Here is a 27,773-nt window from a genome sequence, read left to right as displayed (position 1 = left end):
TGGCTTTTAAAAAAAAAAAAAAAAAAAAAAAAACACCCATGGCATTAGTGGGGGCCGCCCTACAAGGTACTACCATAATTTGCCTATGTCAAAACTGATGAAAGGTCCTCTTTAAGCAGCCCACTGATGGGTTAAAAAAAATTAAAAACCGATAAACCCCCCACATACACTGCATAAAACCAAAGCAACGAACAGGATAAAATTACGGATGAGGGAAAGATGTGGCAGCACGGTGGGCGAAACAAAGACCCTGCAGGACCTACCTAAACAGTCACTAAGGGGCTGCAAGAGCTGGTGGGAAGTGGACCCCACTATGGTGGAAGCCCCATTACAATAAAATTGGAAGAGGCCCAGCTCCTCCAAGCTCCAGGGATTTCGAAACAAGGCACGGTAAGGTCATAAGACAATATAGTCTTGGGTGTCTCCAAGGAGACATTAGAGCTATTGCACTTGAATTCATGGCTATTTCCATGTCCCATTACGTTGACATTAGATGCTGAGGGGATGGTGGGTGACACAGGCAGCTGCCGCCAGCTCCTTGCAGAACTCCTCCAGGACGACGACGCCTTTGCATAGTGTTTCATGCGCCAACCTGCAGAGAGAAACAGTGATAAACACAAGAGATTCATGACACAGACCAGGCCGTCGTCTGGTGTGGCCATATCTTATTTTAGGAAGAGCTTCTCGGTCGCAGAGCATCACTACAGGTCATGGTGAACACTGGGATCTTCTCAAGGACAGGTGGGAACTGTATGGTACAGAGGAAGATATACTCACGGATGAACAGCAGGTTCCCCCATCAATTGTCTTCTAACGAGAAGGAGCAACTCCCGGAAATCTGATACCCGCTGAGATCGCTGGGCGAGGTCTGCAACCACCTACAGGTAGTAATCCATACAAGAGATGAGAAAAGGGGCACGAGGGGGTATTAAGGGAGCAGAAATAGGCACATATCCTAATCTAACTTAACATATATTTTAATATCTGTGCCTGTTAGGACCCTGGGTGCCAGCACATTGCAGGGCACAGATGGCATGAGAGAGGATGCTCACTTCCTACATCAATATCCTTAGATGGCCCTACTGCCATTGACCACCGCAACTAAGGGATTAAAAGGCTGGGACCAGACAGGGTGACGACCATCCCAGCAGTTGCAGCAAGATGCTTGCGGATGGTACTGGCGCTGCCCGTGACGTGCTGTACTATAACGTCCATTTGCAGTAAGAACAATGCAGGCTGAACGGAATAGTACATCCATTTGCGGGAAGGGGTTAAATAAAATACTGGGGAGTATACCTGTATAGTAGGGTGATTAAACGAAGGGAATTTGGAAGGAAGTCGGAAATTCCCTATTTCCTGTGGCTTTCCCGGCAGCAGACTGAAGAACACTATGTTGTATGCTGACTGGATCTCAAGGCTACTTTCACATCAGCGCTTTCCTTTACGCTATTGAGATCCGTCATAGGATCTCAATAGTGGAGGAAAACGCTTTAGTTTTTTCCTCATCGACAATAAATGGGGACAAAAACAGAATGCATTCCGTTCCATTGCGTTCCCATGGAACACACAAAAGCGATGCAAACTGTGTTTTTGTGTGCATCCCGGGATACTGATCAAGACGGATCTGTCATGAAACACAATGTAAGGCAATGGTGACGGATCAGTTTTTTCGGATACAAAAAAAAAAAAAAAAAAAAGGATCTGGTGCCCATGGACTTACAATGGATTAAGTGACTGATCCGTCTTGTTCATTTGGGATATAATATAACCGGATCCTTTCCGAATGGATTATATTATATACCGGATGCGTTTTTACTGAACCCATGACTGATCCAGCAAAAACTAGATTTTTGTACTTACCATAAAATCTGTTTCTCTTCCGTTCATTGGGGGACACAGGCTTGACCATGGGTATAACTGTTGCCGCTAAGCACAAAGGTGTAAGCTCCGCTATACCCTTCCTACAGGGACTAAGCTAAATCAGAAGCAAAGGTGTACTCTGTAAAATTTGGGAAAGGTGTGCAAAGAAAACCAGGTAGCCGCCTTGCATACCTGAAAGGCCGAAGCCCCATGATGCACCGCCCAAGAGGCCCCCACTGCCTGAGCCGAATGAGCAGTCACCCGGAAGGGTGGGTTCCGGTCACTGATGCGGTACGCCTCCACAATGACCAAACAAATGCATCGGGAAATAGAAGTTTTAGACGCAGCCAGCCCTCGTATCAGGCCCCTCTGGAATGACGAACAGGGAATCCGTCCGCCGGATAGATGCTGTCTGGGACAGATAGACTCGAACAGCTCGTACCAAATCCAGAGTGTGGAGCGACTGCCCATGAGGATGAGACGGGTCAGGACAAAAAGAAGGGAGAATGATCTCTTCATTGAGATGGAATGCCGACACAACCTTCGGAAGGAAGGACTGAACAGGGCGAAGGACTACTTTGTCCTGATGGAGGATCATGAAAGGCGACCGACAGGAAATAGCCGCGAGTTCCGACACCCTATGGATGGAAGTGATTGCCACCAAAAAGGCCACCTTGTAGGACAGGAAGCGAAGCGACACCTGCCGCAAAGGCTCAAACTGTGAAAATTGGAGAGCACTGAGCACTAGATCAAGATCAAGGAATCAACGGAGGACGGAAAAGGGACTCAGCAAGCGCAACCCCCTGCAGACAGGTCCAAACCGCAGAAAGCAAAGTTCCGCTGAATAAGAATGGAAAGAGACGAAACTTGCCCTTTGAGGGAGCTGAGAGCCAGCCCCAAGTCCATGCCCGACTGCAGGAAAGATAAGAGTCGCGGGAACAAGAAAAGAATGGGAGACAGCTGGCGACGCTCGCACCAACTAAAGTAGGACTTCCAGGTCTGGTGGTAGATTCAGGAAGACGACGGCCTTCTGGCACGAATCGTGGTCTGGACAATAGCATCTGAGAAACTCTGAGCCCTTAGTACGGCGGCTTCAACAGCCATGCTGTTATATGTACAGACCGTAAATTCGGGTGGAAGATCGGTCCCTGCGCAAAGAGGTCCTCCCGAAGGGGAAGACGCCAGGGTTTGTCGGTGAGGAGGATGACTAGAGATGCGTGCCACACTCTGTGTGGCCATGAGAATGACGGGCAGCCCTTTGGACCAGATCTTCCGGAGTAGACGCGGAATGAGGGGGAATAGGAGGGAACACGTAAGGAAACGTGAACTGAATCCATGGAATCACTAGGGACATGGGATCCTTGGACCGCGCAACGAAGTTCTCGTTTTTGTGGTTGAAGTGGGAAGCCATAAGATCCACATCCGGCCGACCCCATCGCTTGCAGATGGATGAAAGGTGTTGCGTAACATGCCCATCAAGGTTAGCCGCTGAGATGGATAAAGACCTGACTTTTGCTGGTTCAGAATCCATCTAAAGAGTTACAGGGTGTCCAGGACTATGCGCAGACTGTCCACTGTTGCCCGGAATGACGGACCCTTTATCAGGATATCGTCCAAGTATGGAATCGCCACTATACCCCTGGCATGGAGCAGGGCCATGACTGTGGCCAGGCCGAACAGGAGGGCCACAAGCTGGTAGTGAAAGGGACCCACTGCGAACCGGAGACATTTTTGGTGACTGATGCAGATAGGAACATGAAGATAAGCGTCCTTGATGTCTATCGAGGACAGGTACTCCCCCAGTTCCATGGACGCAATGACCGATCTCAGGGACTCCGTCCGAAAGCGGCGGAGCAGAAGGAAGCAGATGAGTGCTTTAAGACCCAGAATGGGACAGAACATCCCCTCTTTTTTGGTGACCACAAAGAGATTGGAGTAGAACCCGCGAAAAACGGTCTTGCGCAGCAATCGGGACCTGAATTCTAGCTTGCAACCCTTGAGATGACCTCTCTCATCTAGGCATCCGAGACGTGAGCCAGCCAAACATGACGAAACAGATGAAGATGGCCGCTCACCCGATCGGAGGGCGCTGAAAGCTGCACATCATGCAGAGGAGGTCTTGGGGTTATAGGACTTGGAGCCCTGTTGACGGGGACGCCAGGAAGGGCGAGGTTTAAAGGAAGTCTTGCGCTTCTGATCAGCGGCAGACTTGTCGGTTGGCCGCTTGGGGCTGGAAAAACTCTGAAAGGGGCAAAAAAAGAGGTTTATGCTTCTTTGACTTGTTAAAACGAACCCTGTTCTGTGGTAAATGAGTGGCGTTTGCCAAAAAGTCTGCTGCTGGTTAAGGGGAGGGCCGTCAGGGTCCGCTTTGAAGCATTATCTGCCGCCCAGCAGGAGAGCCATAGGGTACGACGAATAGCCACCAAAAGGGCTGATGAGCAAGCCATACGCCTGGCAGCGTCCAGAGAGGCTTCACAAATATATGCACTGGCATGGGAGAGATGCAGGGAAATATCAGAAAGTTCCTGCTAGGGGTCCCCCGAGGAGAGACTCTGACGTAGATTGTTTGCCCACTCACCCATAGCTTTGCTCACCCATGTAGAGGCAAAAACCAGTCGCAGTGCTGTGCCCACTGCTTTAAAGGATGATTTTGCGAAAGATTCCAATTTTTTATCCCTGATATCAAAGAAAGAAGCCCCATCCGCCATCGGCAAAGTGGTATGTTTTGCCAAGCGGGATACTGGCGTCTCAACTATAGCTGAAGACGACCACTTCTTAGTCAAATTGTCCGGAAATGGATAAAGAACGTCTAATTGTTTTCGTAAGACAAAATGTCTATTAGTAAAATTCCACTCCTTGGAAAGAGAGGAATCAAAATCCTGGTGGTTGGGGAAACATTTGGGCAAGCGACGGGACCGCCTGAAGGAAAAACTTGAGCCGGCCGATGAGAGTGCAGGGTCCTCAACCTGTAAGGTCTCAATAACCGCTGTAATGAGACTGTCCACCATGAAGGACAGTTTTGAAGACTCAGGAGAGACAAAGTCCGCATCTGAAAACCTCTCCTCGGAACATCCCTCTTCCAAGGAGGACACGTCGGAGTGAGACTCTATGGCAGGTGGCAGAGACTGAGAGGAAACGGGAGACGCAGACACCCTTTTGGGGGTGGATGGTCTGGCCGGTTTAGCGGGACGGCCGCGATGGGAATGAGCCCCAGTATTTCCACAATGACTTTGTTGGTATGGGAGACATCTTGTACCTTGCTTACACAGGGAGCTAGCCCACTCCAGCTCTACCATAGGCTGGGCAGTAGGGGCGACTGGGTCAGGGGCAGAGCCACTTGGCGGTGGAGCAGCGAAGAGCAGAGGGGATCTAACTGACTGGATGAAAATTTTGAGCGACGAGAAGCACAAGCAAAATGGCACACAGAAGTGACCACCTGCTTTGGGGCCTGGGGTCTGGGCTCGGACAGGTAGGAGGATGGGGGGGGGGGGTTAAACAGTGTAGTAAGGGGAGACAGAGGTTACTCAACCTGTGTCCCTCAATGTAGTTTGTCCAGAGGTGCCTTGAGCCAGAGTCCCGCAGAGGTCCACTTGAAACAGGAGGTGGGTGGAGGCAGAAAAAGGCACCAAGATTCACGCCAGGATACTGATGAGGGAGGGGGAGTGGGGAGAACTTCATGACCCGCCCCCAACATGAAGTCAGTCCCCGGCGAAAACGCAGGGAAGTGCAGGCCCGACCCTTCTGCTGTCCCTGCTAAAGAGGCCTCCAAACCGGCGGTGCACAGCGGCCCCGGCGGTGCACAGGCCCGGGAACGCTGAGAAGGAGGAAGGGGGTCCCGAGGAGAGGGGGCATTGCGCACCGGAGACCTCTCCAGCCCAAACACCCAAACAACCCCCCCCCCCCACACCCCCCGACAGGAGAAATCACTAAAGGTAACCTGAGAAGGGGAGGGAGGAGGGGAACACTCTGGGGTCCAGAAATACTCACGTGTCCGGCGTCTTCCCCCCCCCCGGCTCCAGCAGGATCACCACCTTCGGTGTGCGGCACCTTGGGGAGGGCCGCTACACCGGAAACAGAGGGGACTTGTAGTGGGCGGCCATGGTGATCTGAAGGCTGGCGGGATGCAGAGGCTTTAGGAACCTCTGGTCTTCCTTGACTTCTGGAGAACGGGAAGGAGCAGTGGACTAGGGGACCCCCTGGTCTCCCGTCTCCTGGGTGGGAGTGCAGGCAGCTAGGACTGCCTGAAATCCAGCTAGAAGAAAAGAAAAATCAAAAAAGGAAAAAATTAGCTTAGTCCCTGTAGGAAGGGTATAGCTGAAGTGAGGAGCTCACACCTTTGTGCTTAGTGTCCACCACCTAGTGGCAACAGCTATACCCATGGTCAAGCCTGTGTCCCCCAATGATACGTATGAGAAAACACAGATGTGAAAGTAGCCTTAGTGGAGTTTCCCGTTGCCGCTGTGTGTAACTATTTTCAGTAGATGATACCAGCACTTAGCATGTGCCATATGGCGGTAATACCGGCGGCCCCTGATGAAACACCACAGTCGGAGCAGATAGTGCTTTTTACACACCTATCAGTCACATAAACGCCCACTGATTTCAATGGCTGAGGTGTAATGCAGCAATGTCGAGCAGTTCCCCACATTAATAACTGGGATTAGTCAGTCGCTGGAGACCTTGCTCCAGAACAAAGGGGATAATCTGATCCCTATGTATAGAGATCCTGACTCTGGACTGCAGCTTTCCCCTGGATACTCACCCGTACTAGCACAGAGAAGAGGGTCCGTGCACCGGGGGCCAGGCTGATGAAGGGGTTCAGAAGATATTCCTGGATGTGTGGGTGAGGGAAGAGGGCTATGCGGGTGAGCAGAGAGGTGACCTGCAGATTCACTTCATATGGCTGGAAGACAGAACAGTGGATACAGGGTGATCGACATTAAAGCTTAAAGATTTCCTGCAAATGACAGCTAATAGCTATATACAGAATAGCGATAAATGTTGGATCCCTTGGGGTCCAAGTGCAAAAATCGGGGTGTGCCCTTTCACTCTCAGCCAGGGAAGCTAGCACGCACAGGAAAGCTGTGGGCGTTATTACAGCGCTGCCTGTGCCACCAATCAAGTGACGTGTGACCTCCCCCAGAATGAACTGAAAGTGCACAGCTAAAGATCCACGACGTTTGGAAGGGGAGACAACACCTTTAAAGGGTTTCTCTCACTTCAGTAAATAGCATTTATCATGTAGACAAAGTGAATACAAGCCGCTTACTAATGTGTTGTGATTCTCCATATTGCCTCCTTTGCTGGCTAGACTCAATTTTCCATCACATTATACACTGCTCGTTTCCATGGTTATGACCACCCTGCAGTCCATCAGCGGTGGTCGTGCTTACACGCTAGAGGAAAAAGCACCAGCCTACGAAAGATCCCATGATCCCGGCCACCAGAGAGGCTGGCGCTTTTTCCTATAGTGTGCAAGCACGACCACCACAGGGTGGTGGTAACCATGGAAGCAAGCAGTGTATAATGTGATAGAAAAATGAATCCAGCCAGTAAAGGAGGCAATATGGACAATCACAATACATTAGTAAGGGCCTGGTATTAACTTTTTCTACATGATAAATGCCACTTGCTGAACCCCTTTAAGCCCCAGTCCTTCATTTGTTCCCCGGTCAAAACTGGAACAGAAGAGCTACAAGAATTTTTGTTTCGGGACCATGCAGAGAATCCTGCAGACTGGCAGACAGCGGGGCAGGATTGTCACCTAGGCCACCAGTGGAATACTGTACTGTCATTTAGTGTGGAGCATGATGGTACGGATCAAGAAAGACCAGACAATTGGTTAGAAATTTTGAAGATGTTTCACCAGTGATCTGAACAGTTTCCTCTATTAGGGCTCATGCACGCATATTTATTTTTCCATGTCCGTTCCGTTTTGCGGCCTGTATGCGGAACAATTCTCTTCAAAGGGTCCGCAAAAAAACTGGAAATGACTTAGTGTGCATTTCATGTCCTATTATTTTCAACACTGCCGACAAGGATTGGACTGTTCTATTAGGGGCTGGACATTCCTTTCGCAAAATACGGAATGTACACAGCCGGTATCCGTGTTTTGCGCATCCGCAATTTGCAGACCTCAAAACATCCAACGATCATTTTCATTAGCCCTTAACCTGATGAGAGAAGAAAGACTTCACGATTCCTAAAAACAAGACCAAGTGATCTGACTTTACCTCTACTGGGTGACAATGAAAACCACAGACACATAGGGGGGGACATTACCTGGTCCAGGATGCTACCCAAACGATCGAACAGAACCTGAAGGAAAAGACCCTCGTAGATTTCCTCCTGTCCGGGGTGATCCGTTTTTAGTGGTTGAGGTGACGGCGGCCATCCCCATGATGACGCACGCCGACAGCAGCTTCGGTACTGTGTAGAGAAAGAGGTCACTGCCATTCACAAACCACCAAATACGACCCCACCGTAAACGTTAAAGGGGCTGTATCGTTTGGGGGATATTGTAGGGTGGAGGGGCAGAGTTTATTAATTTCTGAATGTCCAAGGATATGTGGGCAGCACAGGTAAATTACACCATATAAAGCCATCTCACCTGTACCAGGGCGTCCTGCAGGTAAGTGTCAAAACCTGAGTCTGAAGATTTCATCTCCTCTGGAACCAGTGACAGGAAGCTGGAAATCACAAGCACCACTGCCTGTTAAAGCCTATGGACACCTTTGGGGCAACTTTTTTTTTTTTTTATACCGTAATTGCATTTTACTCATTGTGATACAAGCTGATAAGAATATGGCTTAAATATGTGTTTATGAGTTCAGGAGCTCAGAGAGAAGAGCTACACATGAGCCCTCAAAACAAAACACAAAGCTGACAGCTTACAAATACACAGATTTTTTTTTTTAACCCTTGTATTTCAGAAATGGCTGAATATTTTAATAAAGACCAATTTAAACAATTTTTTAGCCCAAAGTGAGTAAAATGTAATAATAATACTTAAGACCCCTTTACACGGGTCGATGATTGGGGCACATTTTGAGAAGGAGCCTTGTTTAAAGGTGCTGTAAAATCATTGTTTCTGAGGAGCGCAGCTCCCGTCCTGACCTTCCAGCACCGCCAGAGTCGCATAGAATTAGTGATTTATGATGCTATGTAACCCTTAGACTATTTTTACACTTACAGTAGCCTTTTCCATCAGGCTGTTCCGGTGGGGGAACAGTCTGCCGGATCCGTGCTACCACAAGTCCACCGTGCCGCCGGAAGTCCACTTCGGCCCCATTCACTATAGTGGGGGAGGGCCGGAGGTCCAGCCACAGCTCGGCACAAAAAAAGCAGTGTGCTGTAGTGTTATTCCGGCCTCCCCATTATAGTGAATGGAGCCGGAGCGCACTTCCGCCAGCACGGTGGACTTGCAGTAGCACGGATCCCGCAGACTTTTCCCCCGCCGGAACAGCCTGCCGTAAAAGGCTACCGCAAGTGTGAAAGTAGTCTTACAGTTCTGGAATGTATTGGATAACACTAACAGCATTATGTCAGTGTCCTCTAATACATTCCAGACCTCCAAGGGTTACATAGCATCATAAATCAATATAATGCTATGCGAACCTGGCGGTGCTGGAAGGTCAGGACAGGACACTCGCTCATGTGAAAGGGGCCTAACAGCAGCTCTCACCTCCTGCTATGAGCAGGCAAATACGGGGAATGAACAGATCACAATAATTGCCTGCACAGTCGGCCCGTGTAAAGGATCCTTTAGTGATGCCCACCCATCTCCTGCATATTTTAGTTTATTTCCAACCATCCTATATCCTCACCTCCTGACACTCTGCTCTGTTCCTGCAGATTCTGTACCACGATGTTGGTTTCCATTATTAAGCCTCAGGCCTGTATCTGGAAACCCGTCTGTGAAGTAGGGGTCTTCTTCCAGCTCACTGCAGGGGACAATAATTCCGCTATCACAACTAGAGATAACTACACAAGTTCCAGAATAACTGTTTTCAGTAACGGGGGGCGGCTCCTTACCAGACCACCTCCATTACCGGACATGCTGCCACTTACTCTGCGCCTTCAAAAGCCTCGCTGTCTTGTACTCTGCCCTCCTCATGGACTGCGGACAGGTAGCTCCTTGACTCCAGGTTACGCAGCACCAGGCTGTGAATACACATCTCCTCGGGTAGCTGTAGTATCTCCTCGAAGAGCCGCAATGTAGCAAGACTTATCTGAGCAAACATAAAATGGCTAAATGTCCCATTTATCCTCAGAGCTAATCACATGCACCGTAAAAGATCATTCAGATTCACATCCGGGTGCTGTCTGAAAGTAGAACGCACAGCACAAGAACTGGACGCTGACCCATTACAGTCACCAGGCCAATTCAATTGAGGTTAAATGCACTGAATTATTAGATTTCCTCGGGCGCTTAGCTTTAATGGTTGAACGGGTCCGGATCCGTCTGTGGAATTTGCACGGATATTGCCCATACATTGGGGAAGGCAAGTTGCGGTTCCCAATGCACGGAACGGCCGATCAACGGCCGCGTGCATGAGGCCTTAATTAAATCATCATTTAAAAACTGCTTTTTGTATTTACTCAGGTTATCTTTGTCTGATATTCAAGTTCGTTTGACAATCTGAAACTTTTAAGTGTGACAAATGTGCAAAAACAAAAGAAAATCGGTAAAGCGGCAAATACTTTTTTCACAGCACTGTAGGTACAAACCTACACAAGCAGCAAAAGATCCTGGGAGCAGAAACCACAGACATGATTGCGTGGAGATCACGAGCTAATAAATGCAGGAGCAGCGAAGTGACAAGCTCTCTTAGATGTAGCAGAGCTGCGTTTGTCATCCGATATGTCTTACCTCATCAGACAAGTGGTTACACCTCTGGATGAGCTGCGTCCGCAGCTGTGGCACATGGTCGCTCCTCTTCTCCGGGGCTCTGTCATCTCCCAGCAGGTAACTCACCAGTCTATGGGTTAGTGGGGAAGGGCCCAGGCGCTGGAGCAGTGCAGAGAGCAGAGCCGTGCTTCGTAGGATACGGAGCTCGGATCTGGAGAAAATACACATGGGTCAGTGTAAATCTGTAGGTGACTATCAGGGCAGTAGCAGATGTGCTCTCTGCAGGCTCTCCTGTGCTGCACAGACACCTCCATCCATAGATACTAACACATGGAGAAGTTCCTCTTGTAGAATCACTTTCAGGTAGCCATCTGCTATGGAATCTGCTATGGTCACAGCGATCATCTATGGACAATAACAGAGGGCGACATTAAGGATACAGCAAGAATACGGCCATCATGCACAGCAGGGCCGCACAGGGTCTCACCTCATGGGACTCCTTTAAGAGGCAATTACAGAATTCCACCCAGCACAGAAACCTCCTCACAGTTGCCACTTCAGGCGGCATAGCATTGTATTCCTCACTGCCGACCTCAGTCCTGAAATTCAAAGATGGTGTTAAGCTTGGGGAACATAGGACAACGTGACCTCCATTTTGTATATAGCACAGGGCCCTGACCTCCAGTCTGTGTCATCTGCGGCTGTAATGTCACACGGGTGAGTGCTCAGAGGAATCTCACTGTGCAGCTCGCACAGACGTTGCGCCACCTGCTGGCTCAGGTCACTCTGTGCAATGAGATGTGCTGGACGCTCCTGCTGAGCGGCACGCAGAACCCCGAGGAGCGCCTCCCTGGCACGCACCGCCAGTCGCCCGGTCTGTGACTGAGAGAAGCGAGACAGATTACATTAGATGGATGATACTTCTCTTCCTCATATTATGTCTGCGATACAGACTGCAAACCATAAAACGTCTCCTCACCACACAGCAAGTCGTCAGCCCTGTTATTCTCTTGCAGTATCATTTATGGTCCAACCACTGGACCATTTAGTCTTTTCTGGTTTTACGGTCAGTGGGTGGTCATACAGCAGGTGGCACAATCTTCCAGCATCTCTTCAGGGGCATCCTATATCATTCCCTTCTAAGGTCAGGGGCAGACTGGCCGCCAAGGGGGTCGTCTGAGCCCTCCTCACTGCCGCCAACCAGTCAAGCAATGATCTGACATTCCCAGAGTTCACGTGGGAGCGTCAAATAATTATGCACCTGGTCACCAGCCACAGGTGCCATCCTGAGGTTGCTGGAGTAGGAGGGCAGAATGCGGTAGCTGACCCCGGCCACCATAGAGGGGCAGCTTCTGGGGAGGCATTTGGTTCTGATGGGGCAGTATACTGTGTTGCATTGTGGTATTTGGCTCTACTGGGATGGCATTTTGTGCCGCAATATAGTACTACTTGTGTTGTCCCGCCTTCTGTCAAATTGGATCTGTTTACAACATGGGGCCAATGTTATTCTTTTTCCAGGACCACTTCAAAGGGGATGTCTCACTTCAGCAAGTAGCATGTATTGTGTAGAAGTTCTAATTTCAGCGCAGCGTCTCCTGTTCGCTATGTACTAACGCCTATTTCCTGGGGCGTCGTCCTATTGATGGGCAGCTCGTCAGCGCTCTGCTGATCAGTTGACTCCGCCTCCCTTACTTGCGTACGCGCTCCCGTTATAGCCGAACTTCATTCTGGGAGACGCTGCAGCGCTTTCTCTACCCTCTCACATCCTGCATTGCGCGGCTCTGTTTCAGAAGCAGCACAAGGGAATGAAGAACCGCGCATGCGCGGCCGGCGGCGTGCGCGCTCATGGAAGAAATGCAGCCACACACTGGAAGGTGGTTTCGCTCGCCGCGCATGCGCGGCCATTGCATTCGGCCGGCGAAAGGTAGCCGTAACTAAGGGAGGACACAGTATAACAATGAGGTAAAAGGGGGAGGTTTTTAGCGAGAAGGGTAGGAATTGGCTTAAACATTATATTTAGGAAAATGATCATTGTTGCAGCGTGGACAAATTAAACGATGATCCTTTTGATGGGATAACCCCTTTAATACAAGACACTTACTAATGTATTGCGATTGTCCATATTGTATCCTTTGCTGGCTGGATTCATTTTTCCATCACATTATACACGCCTCATTTCCATGGTTACGACCACCCTGTATTCCATCAGTGGTGGTCGTGCTTCCACACCAGCCTCTCTAGGTTGTTTGCCACCTGTAACCTCTAGCTGTCTTTTCAGAGTGAGCCAAAACCTTGGACTGAGGGTTCCAGAGGATGCTGGGGTGGAAGCCCAAGTAGAAGCCAAGCGCAAGACTGGCTCTCCCTATCGTTCACTCACCTCTCACATTTACGGTCCATTCAGACGTCCGTAGTGTTTTGCGGACCGCAAAACACTGACACCGTACATCGCCGGCACTATATAGAGGATTCCTATTCTTGTCAGCAGCTGCGGACAAGAATAGGACACGCTCTATTTTTTGTCAGAGCCGCGGACCGGAAGTTTGGGGCCGCGGACTGGAAATGCGGATGCGGACAGCACACTGTGTGCTGTCCACATCTTTTCCGTCCCCATTGAAAATGAATGGGTCCACACCCGTTCCGCATAATTGCGGAACGGATCCGGACCATTCATACGGACGTGTGAATGGACTCTTACAAGGGGGATCAGGGAAAGGTTTATGGTGGCCCTTTTCCTTTTGATGCAGATTTCAACTAGATTGCATCTGAGTACACGTTTCTGTTTGGCCTTATCAATACAATATGTTAATCTTGAGAAGCAGGAAGGAGAGTACCAACATGGACATTAATAGACACTGGACCAGGGGCAATAAGACACGTGAGAGGAACCTCTACATAACCAAACCAAGCTGGAGAACTATAGGAGACAACTAACGTGAAATGAAGACCATGTTCATGTGGTGATGAGGAGCTAGCTCAGGGCTCAGCAATCTCTGGCACTCCACAAGTCCCAGCATGTTGCATTCACTTCTATAGGAGTGAATTATGTGTGCATGCTGGGAGTCGGAGTACCGGAGGTGGTTGACCCCTAGGCTAGATCCTTATATCAGCTCTGACTGTGGAGGGGACTATAATACCTGACAGAGGCAGAGTCTCAGCACAGCTTTGAACAAGGACTGCTTAGGTTTCTTCTTGCTAGGTCCTACGGCTTCTTCTTCCTCGCCTGCAGCAGACAGGGTGCCCCTTAAATTCTCACTCTGTAATACAAAGACCCCATGGTCACCAATACAGAATGCAGGGTCAGAGGTGGCTTGTACAGGTGTGCCTGGCAATGTCCATACCTCCAGGACATGGCAGAGGAGTGATGGCTCCTTCTCCAGTTGGCTGCAGATAGAAAGCAGGAATTGCAACTCCTCCTTGTGTGCTGTGACCCCAACAGTATCTCCACCCAGGGCGATCAGCTTCTGTGAAAGAATACGGAAACTGCAGGAAATAATCTGGCCAAGTGACAAAACCAAAGTCCCTCATAGTGGCCGCTGCACAGACGGATGTGGCCAAACCTCCCAAGTCTGCTCAATCTACAGCTGCGATTAGGCCTTTAACTAGCAACAGTAAGGCCTCGTCCACATTTCCGTGTCAGTGTCACATCCGTGAAAAAAAACGCATACGCGTTTCATCCGTGACGTTTCCGTGGTTGGTCCATGTGTCCGTTTTTACTATCCGGATCAAAGTAGTGCATGCCCCGCATGACCCACGGTCAGTAAAAAAAAAATACTGAAATGTGAACAGACACATTTAAAATCAATGGGTACCTATGCGGTCCGCAGAAAATGCGGACAGCACACGTCAGTGAAAAACGGAAATGTGGACGAGGCCTTAGGGTGCTGGCACATAGCGCAGTTTTGATGCAGTTCTGACGCAGTTACTGCATCAAGTAACATGCATTCACAGTGCTGTTGCTGATTGCAGCCTGCTGAAATGAATTAATCCGTTCCCTGACGAGGTGATTTTCAGTTTTTATGTTTATGTTTTTCGCTCCCTGTCTTCCCAGAGCCATAACTTTTTTATTTTTCCATTCCCATCGCCGTATAAGGGTTTGATTTTTGCGGGACAAGTTGTACTTTCTAATGCCACTATTTAATGTTGCATAGGATCTAGTGGGAATTTTTTTTCCAAAAGGGGTGGAATTGGAAAAAAACAATGCTATTCTGCCACAGTTTTACGGGGGGTTTTTTTTTACGGCAAAACTTGTGCTCTTCATTCTCCAGGTCAGTACGAATACAGCGATACCTCATATGTATAGTTTTTCTTGCGCTTTGATACCGTCGCCATTTTCTGACCCCTATAAGTTTTTTGTAGTTATGTGTGAGGGCTCATTTTGCGCGGCGATCTGTACTTTTTATTGATACCGTTCTGGGGGATGTACGACTTTTTGTAGAAACCGAAAAACTGTAAATCGGACATTTTTTCATTTGCCCTTTTTCCGTATGGGATAAATATTTTCATATTTTGATAGTACGGGCATTTTCGCATGTGGCGATACTCATGATGTGCATTTTATTTTATTTTTTTATTTTCATTTTGGGGAAACGGCGGCAATTTGAATATTTTTTTTTTTTTTACACGGTTTTATAGTTCCCATAGGGAACGATAACAAAGAATCAAGAGATTGTTTGTCTCATAGACTCCAATGCACTAGCATTAGAGTCTATGAGAAATGTACTAGTTTCCTATGGGGCCCTGCTACATGCACTACCTGGCAGACCAGGCTGGAGCTAGTCAACGACTTTGGCCACGACACGTCTCATCCTCTCATTGAAAAAGCCGAAATCCACACAAAAGAAACGTACAAAGCACTGACATGCTGCAGATTTCAAAATCCATCTGTGGGAGTCTGAAAGAGGACCCGCCACCTCTCCTGACATGTCTGCATTAGCCACTACTTGCATCCCCATGTAATAACTATTCTGGAGGTTCTATTCTTATGACTCTGTGCCATTCCTCTATTATTCCTGCTGAGAGTAATGAATGAATTGCTAGCAGTCTGCAATAAAGGTCTACTGGGTGTTACCAGTTGGAGGGTGTCCCTGCAGAGTTTGTGACACTTTCCAATCAGTGCTGCCAGTGTCAGACTGTGCAGGGACACACCTCCAACTGGTAACACCCATCTGGACCAAAACAAGGAACAAAACAATATAGAGTCATAAGAACAGACATAATGCAAGTAGTTACTAAAACAGACATGTCAGGAGAGGTGATGGGTCCCCTTTTAACACCACTTCATATATCAGAATAGCCCTCGCACATGGTGGAAAAAAATACAATTAGGGATTTTATTTTACCTCTTTAAAAAAAATAGTTTGAGTGTGAAAAAAAAAAGATATTTTTCATTTAAATTATTCAATATTTTACCAATATTAGTAAGAAATAGTAAAAAAACAATGAAATGTTTTCATGCAAAAAATAAATAAATTCTAAAATCACTTTTAAAAAGTTATAGCTGCTTAACCAGTAAATGCAAAAATGCCCTGCATCTATATTGAGAACGGAGCTCCGCAAGTGAAGGAGGGTGCACTGCGCATGCGCAGCTGCCCTCAATTCATTTTCTAAGGGGCCGGCGAAAATAGCTGAGCTCTGGCTCGGCTATTTCAGATAGAAATTAATGGCAGTGGGGGCCGCCAGCCACCACCTTGCGGGGCTACATTCTCGATATAGGTGTGGGTTCCAGCGGTAGGACCCGCACCTATGAGACAACGGGGGCATATCCTAGCAATATGCCCCCATTGTCCATGTATTAAGGGGTTAATAGACTGAACCCGGAGGCCACACTCCAGCTGAAGAACCTTTTTCATACAGAACACACAGTTTCAGTAAATAAGACGAGGGGGAACACGTCGTACTTGTACAGGCCGGTGGACGTTGATGTAATGCAGCAGGGGGCGCTGCACCTTGGTCAGGAGGCGACTGAAGAACACCAGGACTTGCTCTCTCATCCCAGGCGGGTACTGCGGGTAAGAAGAGGATAGCGTCACGAATGAGACAGGATGGTAAAATGCAGAAAACATCCTCATGTGCTCTAGATAAGCCCGACTCCAGCGCCCTCTCTTCGCACTGCCTTACCTGCCCTCTGAGGTGACAGGTGCGGCTGGAGCAGTGGGTGACTGAACGGTGAATATTAGTTAGAACTTTACCCACTCCTAGCCGTATTTTTTTAAATCCTGAGCAATCCCTTTAAATGTATCCCTAGGCCCCAGATGGAGGCCAAGAGGGACGTCCTTTTGGCCTCTACTGGACCAGTAAACGTAGGTATATCTTTTTTAAATCGACTACGAGGTACCCCCCCGCAAAAAAAGTACTGTCTATTGTGTGGTTTATGTCTTTTAACAAGGAAGCCTATGGGCGACATATGGCTGCGCCGTGACCTCCTATGTGTACCTACCTCAGCTTTAGCCAGGGTGCAGAGTGTTTCTAGTATCTTGTGCTGCAGTAGGTACTCCATGCAGGGTCCAGTGTTGTCGGCAGGTCCGCTGATATTTCCATCCTCTGGGTCTCCTCTGGTCCCACATTCGTTTTCCTCGTACACAAGGATGTCCAGAAGCTGACGGAGCTGCCATGGGATGTCCGTGTTACGGGCCGGACAGGACTCGTCTGCAGAGAAAGAGAAGTGATCTGATGACGGAGCTGCCATGGGATGTCCGTGTTACGGGCCGGACAGGACTCGTCTGCAGAGAAAGAGAAGTGATCTGATGACGGAGCTGCCATGGGATGTCCGTGTTACGGGCCGGACAGGACTCGTCTGCAGAGAAAGAGAAGTGATCTGATGACGGAGCTGCCATGGGATGTCCGTGTTACGGGCCGGACACGTTCACCTGCAGACTGGATACTGTCTGAGGGCTAGTTGACTTTTTAATCACTTTTTATTAAATTTTTTGGGTGGGTGAAGTAACCAAAAAAAAAAAACTAGAACAGGCATGCTGAACCTGCGGCCCTCCAGCTGTTTCAAAACTACAACTCCCATCATTCCCTGACAGCCTACAGAAGGGCATGGTGGGAGTTGTAGTTTTACAACAGCTGGAGGGCCGCAGGTTGAGCATCCCTGCCCTAGAAAATCTGCCACTTTCCCCTGCTGCTGCATTCACTGTAGGGGTGGGCGATATGGCCTAAAATCTATATTGCGATATAATTTTAAGCATGTGCGATATGCGATATATATCCCGATATATTGTTTTCTATATTTGAGTGGGTTTAAACTTTTTTTTTAAACTTTTTATTTAATAACTATTAGGTCAGACAACCAAAATTCACAATTATCAGCTGTTTCGTGCCAGAAACTATACAGTGGATGGATGGCTGTATCCATAGTGGGAGCTGAGCCACAGTACAACCTGTAATAAACCGGAATACCCCTTTAAGCCCCATAGCAGTGGCATGGTCTGGGGCCTCTGACACCAGCGTGTAAAACCCCATATAATGATAGGAGACTGATAACAGGATCTGTGCACAAACTCCACCCAGGGCGGACATGTCAGGAGGAGACTCCAGATCCCTGAGACGTCTTCTTTTTTATTCCAAAAACATTAAATCTAAGGCCCCTTTCACACAAGCAATTTTTCCGCCTTGGTGCAATGCGTGACGTGAACGCATAGCACCCGCACTGAATCCTGACCCATTCATTTCAATGGGTCCGTGTACATGAGCGGTTTTTTTCACGCATCAGTTCTGCGTTGCGTGAAAATTGCAGCATGTTCTATATTCTGCGTTTTTCATGCAATGCAGGCCCCATAGAAGTGAATGGGGCTTCAGTGGAAAACGCAAGCATCCGGATGTAACCTGGATGCAGTCCGGGTGCGAGGCGTTTTTCACTGATGATTGCTAGGAGATGTTGTTTGTAAACCTTCCGTTTTTTATCACACGCTTGAAAAACGCATCAAAACGCATTGCACTCGCGCTGAAACAACTGAACGCAATCGCAGACAAAACTGGCTGAACTTGCTTGCAAAATGGTGCGAGTTTCACTGAACGCGCCCTGAACGCATCCGTATTGTTCATGTGAAAGAGGCCTAAAGGTTCTCTGGAAAAAGAGCCGGTAGAAAGGCGAAGAGTCGAGCACCGTCCTATACTGCGTCACCTGTCAGAAAACCCCCACAAAAAACTGAAACATCCCCCAAACCATTCCTTTCCCCGACCTTTCCTGAAAAAACTCCCCAATTCCTCTTCATAAAAAAAAGAAAATAATATTAATATTTCCCAACCCTATTCCCAAAACATAATAAAAATAATCTTTCCTCCCCTATAAAAATCTTACTGCAGTATTTATTTTCCTTATTTCACCTAAACCTACTTAAAGGGGAAGTGTCATTATAAAATGACCTATTGTTTAAAGGGGTTGTGCCAAAGTTTTTATGTTATCCCATATCCACAGGATAACTAGCTGATCGCTGGTGGCCCGACCACTGAGACCCCCATCAATCACTAGAACAGAGGTCCCGCAATTGCGGTCCCCAACGCACGGAACGGCCGCTTGCACGAGGCCTTAGGCTTCGTTCACATCACCGTTCAGCCTTCCGTTTAGGAGCAGGAGAACGGAATGGACGGAAAAGGCACATAACTGAGCCGAACAGAGCCTAAGGACCCCATAGACTATAATGGGGTCCGTTATGTTTCCGCTCAGAAGATGATTTTTAAGCGGAGACAAAAGTTGTGCATGCAGGACTTTTGTCTCCGTTTAAAAACCATCTTCTGAGCGGAAACATAACGGACCCCATTATAGTCTATGGGGTCCTAAGGGCTCCGTTTGGCGTCAGTTATGTGCCTTCTCCGTCCTTTCCGTTCTCGGAGCAGTAGAACGGAAAGGCTGAACGGTGGTGTGAACGAAGCCTTACTCTAACAACCACTGTCAGGGTGAGGCCTAGTTCACACTTCAGTGTTTGGTCAGTGATTTCCAGCCATAGCCAGGTGAGGGTCAAAAACACAGACCTAGTGTAGATCTTTCCATTCTACCTTATCTGTGGAGGCTCCATTCCAGGTTTTGGTTTAAAAATCACTGAAGTGTGAACTAGGCCTAAAGCAAACTATAGAAGTCTCTACCATGTGAGACCACAGCTCCCAGTATGACTGATGCAACCATACCAGTGACCGGTCATTTTATCATTTTCTTCTCTATTTCCAGACCACTATGACAACTTTTCCCAACTTCTCTTTGTATTTTCCCATTTTGCAACACGCTAGACACTGTACCTCCTAAATATAATACTGCCACATGCTCTACCCCTGTATATAATACTGCCACACACTGTACCTCCTAAATATACTGCCACATGCTCTACCCCTGTATATAATACTGCCACACACTGTACCTCATAAATATACTGCCACACACTGGACCCCTGTATATAATACTGCCACACACTGGACCTCTGTACGTAATACTGCCACATACTGGACCCCTGTACGTAATACTGCCACACACTGTACCTCATAAATATACTGCCACACACTGGACCTCCTGTATATAATACTGCCACACACTGGGCCCCTGTACGTAATACTGCCACACACTGGACCTCCTGTATATAATACTGACACACACTGGACCCCTGTATATAATACTGCCACACACTGGACCCCTGTACGTAATACTGCCACACACTGGACCCCTGTACGTAATACTGCCACACACTGGACCCCTGTACGTAATACTGCCACACACTGGACCTCCTGTATATAATACTGCCACACACTGGACCTCCTGTATATGATACTGCCACAGACTGGACCTCCTGTATATACGGTAATACTGCCACACACTGGACCTCCTGTATATAATACTGCCACACACTGGACCTCCTGTATATAATACTGCCACACACTGGACCTCCTGTATATGATACTGCCACAGACTGGACCTCCTGTATATACGGTAATACTGCCACACACTGGACCTCCTGTATATAATACTGCCACACTAATATACCCCCCCCCCCCCCCCCTCTTCCGGCTGCCGTGCACGGTTACCGGAACCCGATAATGCAGTGTAAAAAGGGTCTAAGGCGGGTGATTAGGGCGTCAGCTCACTTACCGGTTGTCTCCAGGTAGTACTGGGTCACCCCTCTCCAGTGCTGGATGAAGGATTGCAGAAGGTCCTGAGTCGGCTCCCGCTGGAAGAAGACACATGCACATTCACTGCAGGGGACTGACATATGTGATGCACCAGGATAACGGCATACGTGATGGTATGTGGGAGGGGGGGTCTGATACCAAAATGAAGAGCTGCCCCTCCATATGGACGGAGGCTGTGACCTCACATGGTGGGATCTATGGACCTTCAATCAGATGGACTCTCACTGCTAGAGATCCACACTCCACCTCTGTAAATGGTGCCCATCAGATGCTATACCTGATCCCAACCGAGCTGAACAGACTCCACCGCTATAGTGCGGAACGTTTGGTGTCCGATTTTTGTCCAGTCTCTATAACTGAATCTGTGACAGAGACTACAAACACACAAATGAACAAGCTCTTACTGAGATATTCTAGGTGAGGACACGCTCTCTGGCTGGCACTGTTTATCAGGACACGCTCCCTTGCTGGCACTGTTTATCAGGACACGCTCCCTGGCTGGCACTGTTTATCAGGACACGCTCCCTTGCTGGCACTGTTTATCAGGACACGCTCCCTGGCTGGCACTGTTTATCAGGACACGCTCCCTGGCTGGCACTGTTTATCAGGACACGCTCCCTGGCTGGCACTGTTTATCAGGACACACTCCCTGGCTGGCACTGTTTATCAGGACACGCTCCCTGGCTGGCACTGTTTATCAGGGCACGCTCTCTGGCTGGCCCCGTTTATCAGGAGACGCCCTCTGGGTGGCACCGTTTATCAGGGGACGCCCTCTGGGTGGCACCGTTTATGAGGACACGCCCCCTGGGTGGCACAGTTTATGAGGACACGCCCCCTGGCCGCCACTGTTTATGAGGGCACGCCCCCTGGCCGCCACTGTTTATGAGGGCACGCCCCCTGGCCGGCCCTGTTGATGAGGACACGCTCCCTGGCTGGCCCTGTTGATGAGGAAACGCTCCCTGGCCGGCCCTGTTGATGAGGGCACGCCCCCTGGCCGCCACTGTTTATGAGGGCACGCTCCTGGCCGGCCCTGTTGATGAGGACACGCTCTCTGGCTGGCCCCGTTTATCAGGGGACGCCCTCTGGGTGGCACCGTTTATGAGGACACGCCCCCTGGGTGGCACCGTTTATGAGGACACGCTCCCTGGCCGGCCCTGTTGATGAGGGCACACCCCCTGGCCGCCACTGTTTATGAGGGCACGCCCCCTGGCCGCCACTGTTTATGAGGGCACACTCCCTGGCCGGCCCTGTTGATGAGGACACGCTCCCTGGCCGGCCCTGTTGATGAGGACACGCTCCCTGGCCGACCCTGTTGATGAGGACACGCTCTCTGGCTGGCCCCGTTTATCAGGGGACGCCCTCTGGGTGGCACCGTTTATGAGGACACGCCCCCTGGCAGCCACTGTTTATGAGGGCACGCCCCCTGGCTGCCACTGTTTATGAGGGCACGCCCCCTGGCCGGCCCTGTTGATGAGGACACGCTCCCTGGCCGGCCCTGTTGATGAGGACACGCTCCCTGGCCGGCCCTGTTGATGAGGACACGCTCCCTGGCCGGCCCTGTTGATGAGGACACGCTCCCTGGCCGGCCCTGTTGATGAGGACACGCTCCCTGGCCGGCCCTGTTGATGAGGACACGCTCCCTGGCTGGCACAGTGGCACCATTTATGAGGACACGCTCTCTGGCTGGCACTGTTGATCAGGACACGCTCCCTGGCTGGCACTGTTTATGAGGGCATGCTCCCTGGCACTATTTATGAGGGCACACTATCTGGCACTGTTTATGAGGGCACACACTCCCTGGCCGGCCCTGTTGATGAGGACACGCTCCCTGGCCGGCCCTGTTGATGAGGACACGCTCCCTGGCCGGCCCTGTTGATGAGGACACGCTCCCTGGCAGGCCCTGTTGATGAGGACACGCTCCCTGGCCGGCCCTGTTGATGAGGACACGCTCCCTGGCCGGCCCTGTTGATGAGGACACGCTCCCTGGCCGGCCCTGTTGATGAGGACACGCTCCCTGGCCGGCCCTGTTGATGAGGGCACGCTCCCTGGCCGGCCCTGTTGATGAGGGCACGCTCCCTGGCCGGCCCTGTTGATGAGGGCACGTTCCCTGGCCGGCCCTGTTGATGAGGGCACGCTCCCTGGCCGGCCCTGTTGATGAGGGCACGCTCCCTGGCCGGCCCTGTTGATGAGGGCACGCTCCCTGGCCGGCCCTGTTGATGAGGACACGCTCCCTGGCCGGCCCTGTTGATGAGGACACGCTCCCTGGCCGGCCCTGTTGATGAGGACACGCTCCCTGGCCGGCCCTGTTGATGAGGACACGCTCCCTGGCCGGCCCTGTTGATGAGGACACGCTCCCTGGCCGGCCCTGTTGATGAGGACACGCTCCCTGGCCGGCCCTGTTGATGAGGACACGCTCCCTGGCCGACCCTGTTGATGAGGGCACGCTCCCTGGCCGGCCCTGTTGATGAGGGCACGCTCCCTGGCCGGCCCTGTTGATGAGGGCACGTTCCCTGGCCGGCCCTGTTGATGAGGGCACGCTCCCTGGCCGGCCCTGTTGATGAGGACACGCTCCCTGGCCGGCCCTGTTGATGAGGACACGCTCCCTGGCCGGCCCTGTTGATGAGGACACGCTCCCTGGCCGGCCCTGTTGATGACGACACGCTCCCTGGCCGGCCCTGTTGATGACGACACGCTCCCTGGCCGGCCCTGTTGAGGACGACACGCTCCCTGGCCGGCCCTGTTGAGGACGACACGCTCCCTGGCCGGCCCTGTTGATGAGGACACGCTCCCTGGCCGGCCCTGTTGATGAGGACACGCTCCCTGGCCGGCCCTGTTGATGAGGACACGCTCCCTGGCCGGCCCTGTTGATGAGGACACGCTCCCTGGCCGGCCCTGTTGATGAGGACACGCTCCCTGGCCGGCCCTGTTGATGAGGACACGCTCCCTGGCCGGCCCTGTTGATGAGGACACGCTCCCTGGCCGGCCCTGTTGATGAGGACACGCTCCCTGGCTGGCCCTGTTGATGAGGACACGCTCCCTGGCTGGCACAGTGGCACTATTTATGAGGACACGCTCTCTGGCTGGCACTGTTGATCAGGACACGCTCCCTGGCCGGCCCTGTTGATGAGGACACGCTCCCTGGCCGGCCCTGTTGATGAGGACACGCTCCCTGGCTGGCCCTGTTGATGAGGACACGCTCCCTGGCTGGCACAGTGGCACTATTTATGAGGACACGCTCTCTGGCTGGCACTGTTGATCAGGACACGCTCCCTGGCTGGCACTGTTTATAAGGGGAAGCTCCCTGGCACTGTTTATGAGGGCACACTCCCTGGCACTATTTATAAGGACACACACTCCCTGGTTGGCACTGTTTATGAGGGCACGCTCCCTGACACTAGTTATGGGCACTTTCTGCACCAGCAGTTCCCCAACCTGTGGGTCTTTACGACTTACAAAACTACAACTCCCACCATGCACTCAGCGCTGGGAGTTTTAGTTCGCCCCATGGTCCGCTGAGGGCTGACACGTAGCAGAGCCGCGCGCCGTGACGTCACGTGACCCGCTGTTACCGGACGGCACCGTAGGTGTGACGTAGTGCACCTCCCGCGTCACATGGCCTCGGTGTGCGGCCCTATGGCTACCGACGGGCACTTACCGTCTCCACGGCCTGCTGCAGGAGGGCTCCGAGGCGGCTCCACATTGTCCCGTCTGCCTCCCCTGTCGTCGTGTCATTCACGGCCTGTCCGCCATGTTTCCCACCTCAGTGTCAGCACGGCGGCCATGGAGTCATTGCTCCCGGTGTCGGGCCCAGTCTCCGGTATTTCCTGAACAGTGCCCCGTCCCACCCTCTCCCGCTCCGCCCACCGTGACGGAGGCTACAGCGCGAGTCTGTGAGGCCTCCTCTGTGCCCCGGAAAGCTGGGTGCTCGGAGGAGCCTGCGGTCACTTCGTACCGTGTGATAACCTCAAAGTTGCTGCAGCTAAAAAAACGTTTTTGCAAAATTTCAGAAAGTCCTGTTCCAGCCGCACCGTGTGCACGCAGGTCTAGGCTAATGGCCTCAAAATCCACCATGCAAAGTCTGTACTCTGAGGGGACGGCGGAAATTTACCGGATTTCTCAATCTGCAGCATAAAATAACGGACCGGGGGGATAAAAGCCACTCCCCGATATTCGCGGGAGATTTCTTAAAGGGGTTGGCCCATCTGACAGATTTGCGCCACCAATCTATAGATCAGAGCCTGCAAAGTGAAGGAGAGCAGACGGCGCATGCGCGGCCGCCCTCATTTCTATGGCAGTGCCTCGGCCACATAGAAGTCAATGGAGTGGCGAAACGTATGGAGGGCACCCCTGCGGTGCCCTCCCCTGCACTTTTCAGGCTCCCACCTGTAGGACCCGCACCTGTCAGACATTGGGGGCATACCCTAGCGATATACCCACAATGTATGAGATGACGCAACAGCTTTAACCCTTTCCCGATACAGCAATTTTTCGTTTTTCACTCCCCCACCTTCCTGGAGCCACAACTTTTTTATGTTTCCGTTCACATCGCCGTATGAGGGCTTCTTTTTTACGGGACAAGTTGTACTTTCTAATGGCGCCATTCAATATGGCATACTGTGTAGACCAGGGATCCGTATGCTTCGGCACTCCAGCTGTTCTGAAACTACAACTCCCAGAATCCTCCTTTCACTTCTGTGGGAGTTACAAGAACAAGCATAATGGGAGTTGTAGTTTCACAGCAGCTGGAGTGCCGGAGGTTGCTGATCCCTGATGTAGTGGGAAGCAAGAAAAAAATCGAAAAAGGGTGGGAATTAAAAATAAAAAAAAACCGCAATTCCGCCACAGGCTTTATTTTTAAGGCGTTCACTCTCCAGATCCGTACGGTTACAGGGATAATACACTTATATCGTGTTTTTTTTTGCGTTTTAATACTGAAATAAAAAAATAAACAATTTTTTCTTGTCATTGGCATATTCTGACCCCCATACCATGTACGGTATTTTAGAGTTGCCGTATGTCTACGGACATGTGTGAGGGCTCATTTTTAGCCGGACGATCTGTAGTTTCTGCTAATATGACTGCTGTGTACGACTTTTGATTTTTTTTTATAAAAATTTTTTGAGAACTAAAGTGATGGAAAAACAAAATTAATTTGGCCATTTTTATTTTTTTCCGTCAAACCATTTAACGTATTTTTCGCTTTATAAGACGCACCTGATGATAAGACGCACCTAGGTTTTTGAGGAGGAAAATAAGAAAAAAATATTTTGAACCAAAAGGTGTGCTTTTAGTAGGTTTTGAACTAATGGTGGTCTGTGGATGACGCCCTGTTATGGGGGGATCTGTGGATGACGTTCTGTTATGGGGGGATCTGTGGATGACGTTCTGTTATGGGGGGATCTGTGGATGTCGCACTGTTATGGGGGATCTGTGGATGGCACTTACAGTACAGACCAAAAGTTTGGACACACCTGCTCATTCAAAGAGTTTTCTTTATTTTCATGACTATGAAAATTGTAGATTCACACTGAAGGCATCAAAACTATGAATTAACACATGTGGAATTATATAGATAACAAAAAAGTGTGAAGCAACTGAAAATATGTCATATTCTAGGTTCTTCAAAGTAGCCACCTTTTGCTTTGATTACTGCTTTGCACACTCTTGGCATTCTCTTGCTGAGCTTCAAGAGGTAGTCACCTGAAATGGTCTTCCAACAGTCTTGAAGGAGTTTCCAGAGATGCTTAGCACTTGTTGGCCCTTTTGCCTTCACTCTGCGGTCCAGCTCACCCCAGACCATCTCGATTGGGTTCAGGTCCGGTGACTGTGGAGGCCAGGTCATCTGGCGCAGCACCCCATCACTCTCCTTCATGGTCAAATAGCCCTTACACAGCCTGGAGGTGTGTTTGGGGTCATTGTCCTGTTGAAAAATAAATGATGGTCCAACTAAATGCAAACCGGATGGAATAGCATGCCGCTGCAAGATGCTGTGGTAGCCATGCTGGTTCAGTATGCCTTCACTTTTGAATAAATCCCCAACAGTGTCACCAGCAAAGCACCCCCACACCATCACACCTCCTCCTCCATGCTTCACGGTGGGAACCAGGCATGTAGAGTCCATCCGTTCACCTTTTCTGCTTTGCACAAAGACACGGTGGTTGGAACCAAAGATCTCAAATTTGGACTCATCAGACCAAAGCACAGATTTCCACTGGTCTAATGTCTATTCCTTGTGTTCTTTAGCCCAAACAAGTCTCTTCTGCTTGTTGCCTGTCCTTAGCAGTGGTTTCCTAGCAGATATTCTACCATGAAGGCCTGATTCACACAGTCTCCTCTTAACAGTTGTTCTAGAGATGTGTCTGCTGCTAGAACTCTGTGTGGCATTGACCTGGTCTCTAATCTGAGCTGCTGTTAACCTGCGATTTCTGAGGCTGGTGACTCTGATGAACTTATCCTCCGCAGCAGAGGTGACTCTTGGTCTTCCTTTCCTGGGGCGGTCCGCATGTGAGCCAGTTTCTTTGTAGCACTTGATGGTTTTTGTGACTGCACTTGGGGACACTTTCAAAGTTTTCCCAATTTTTCGGACTGACTGACCTTCATTTCTTAAAGTAATGATGGCCACTCGTTTTTCTTTACTTAGCTGCTTTTTTCTTGCCGTAATACAAATACACCTGACTTCTCCACAACGCAACTGATGGTCCCAACCCCATTTATAAGGCAAGAAATCCCACTTATTAACCACCTCCCGACCGCCTAACGCACGGATGCGTCCGGAAGGTGGTTGATTTACTCCTGGACGCATCCGTGCGTCATCTCGCGATAGCCGAGATTTCCTGTGAACGCGCGCACACACAGGAACGGAAGGTAAGCGAGTGTATCTCCAGCCTGCCAGTGGCTGTCATTGATCACCCCCCTGTAAGGCTCCATTCAGACGTCCGTATGTGTT

General features: G+C 50.1%; 1 protein-coding gene across 1 annotated transcript; it reads right to left on the bottom strand.

Annotated features, from left to right (window-relative positions):
* Nucleotides 1-61: 61 nt before the first annotated feature.
* Nucleotides 62-24,688, bottom strand: FHIP2B (FHF complex subunit HOOK interacting protein 2B). Its single transcript, XM_044278985.1, has 17 exons — nucleotides 24,483-24,688; nucleotides 20,787-20,865; nucleotides 17,148-17,356; nucleotides 16,609-16,713; nucleotides 14,050-14,172; nucleotides 13,846-13,965; nucleotides 11,391-11,593; nucleotides 11,199-11,310; nucleotides 11,040-11,116; nucleotides 10,733-10,922; nucleotides 9,931-10,091; nucleotides 9,687-9,803; nucleotides 8,471-8,549; nucleotides 8,143-8,289; nucleotides 6,623-6,763; nucleotides 778-878; nucleotides 62-592 (listed from the first exon to the last, which is right to left on the bottom strand). The coding sequence occupies exons 1-17, from the start codon at nucleotides 24,525-24,527 to the stop codon at nucleotides 490-492; spliced, it is 2,112 nt and encodes a 703-aa protein (XP_044134920.1). The 5' UTR covers nucleotides 24,528-24,688; the 3' UTR covers nucleotides 62-489.
* Nucleotides 24,689-27,773: the final 3,085 nt, after the last annotated feature.

The sequence above is a fragment of the Bufo gargarizans genome, chromosome 2, assembly GCF_014858855.1.
Source record: "Bufo gargarizans isolate SCDJY-AF-19 chromosome 2, ASM1485885v1, whole genome shotgun sequence".
NCBI lineage: Eukaryota > Metazoa > Chordata > Amphibia > Anura > Bufonidae > Bufo > Bufo gargarizans.
This window is presented reverse-complemented; position numbering and strand designations above follow the sequence as displayed.

What these genes read in the sequence shown, in the direction of transcription:
- FHIP2B (XM_044278985.1), bottom strand. Translation starts at nt 24,527, where the DNA reads ATGTGGAGCCGCCTCGGAGCCCTCCTGCAGCAGGCCGTGGAGACG. An exon ending in TGCAGCAGGCCGTGGAGACG is followed by an intron (nt 20,866 to 24,482) that starts GTAAGTGCCCGT and finishes GTCTTCTTCCAG; the next exon opens with CGGGAGCCGACTCAGGACCT. An exon ending in GTAACCACTTGTCTGATGAG is followed by an intron (nt 10,092 to 10,732) that starts GTAAGACATATC and finishes ATGTTTGCTCAG; the next exon opens with ATAAGTCTTGCTACATTGCG.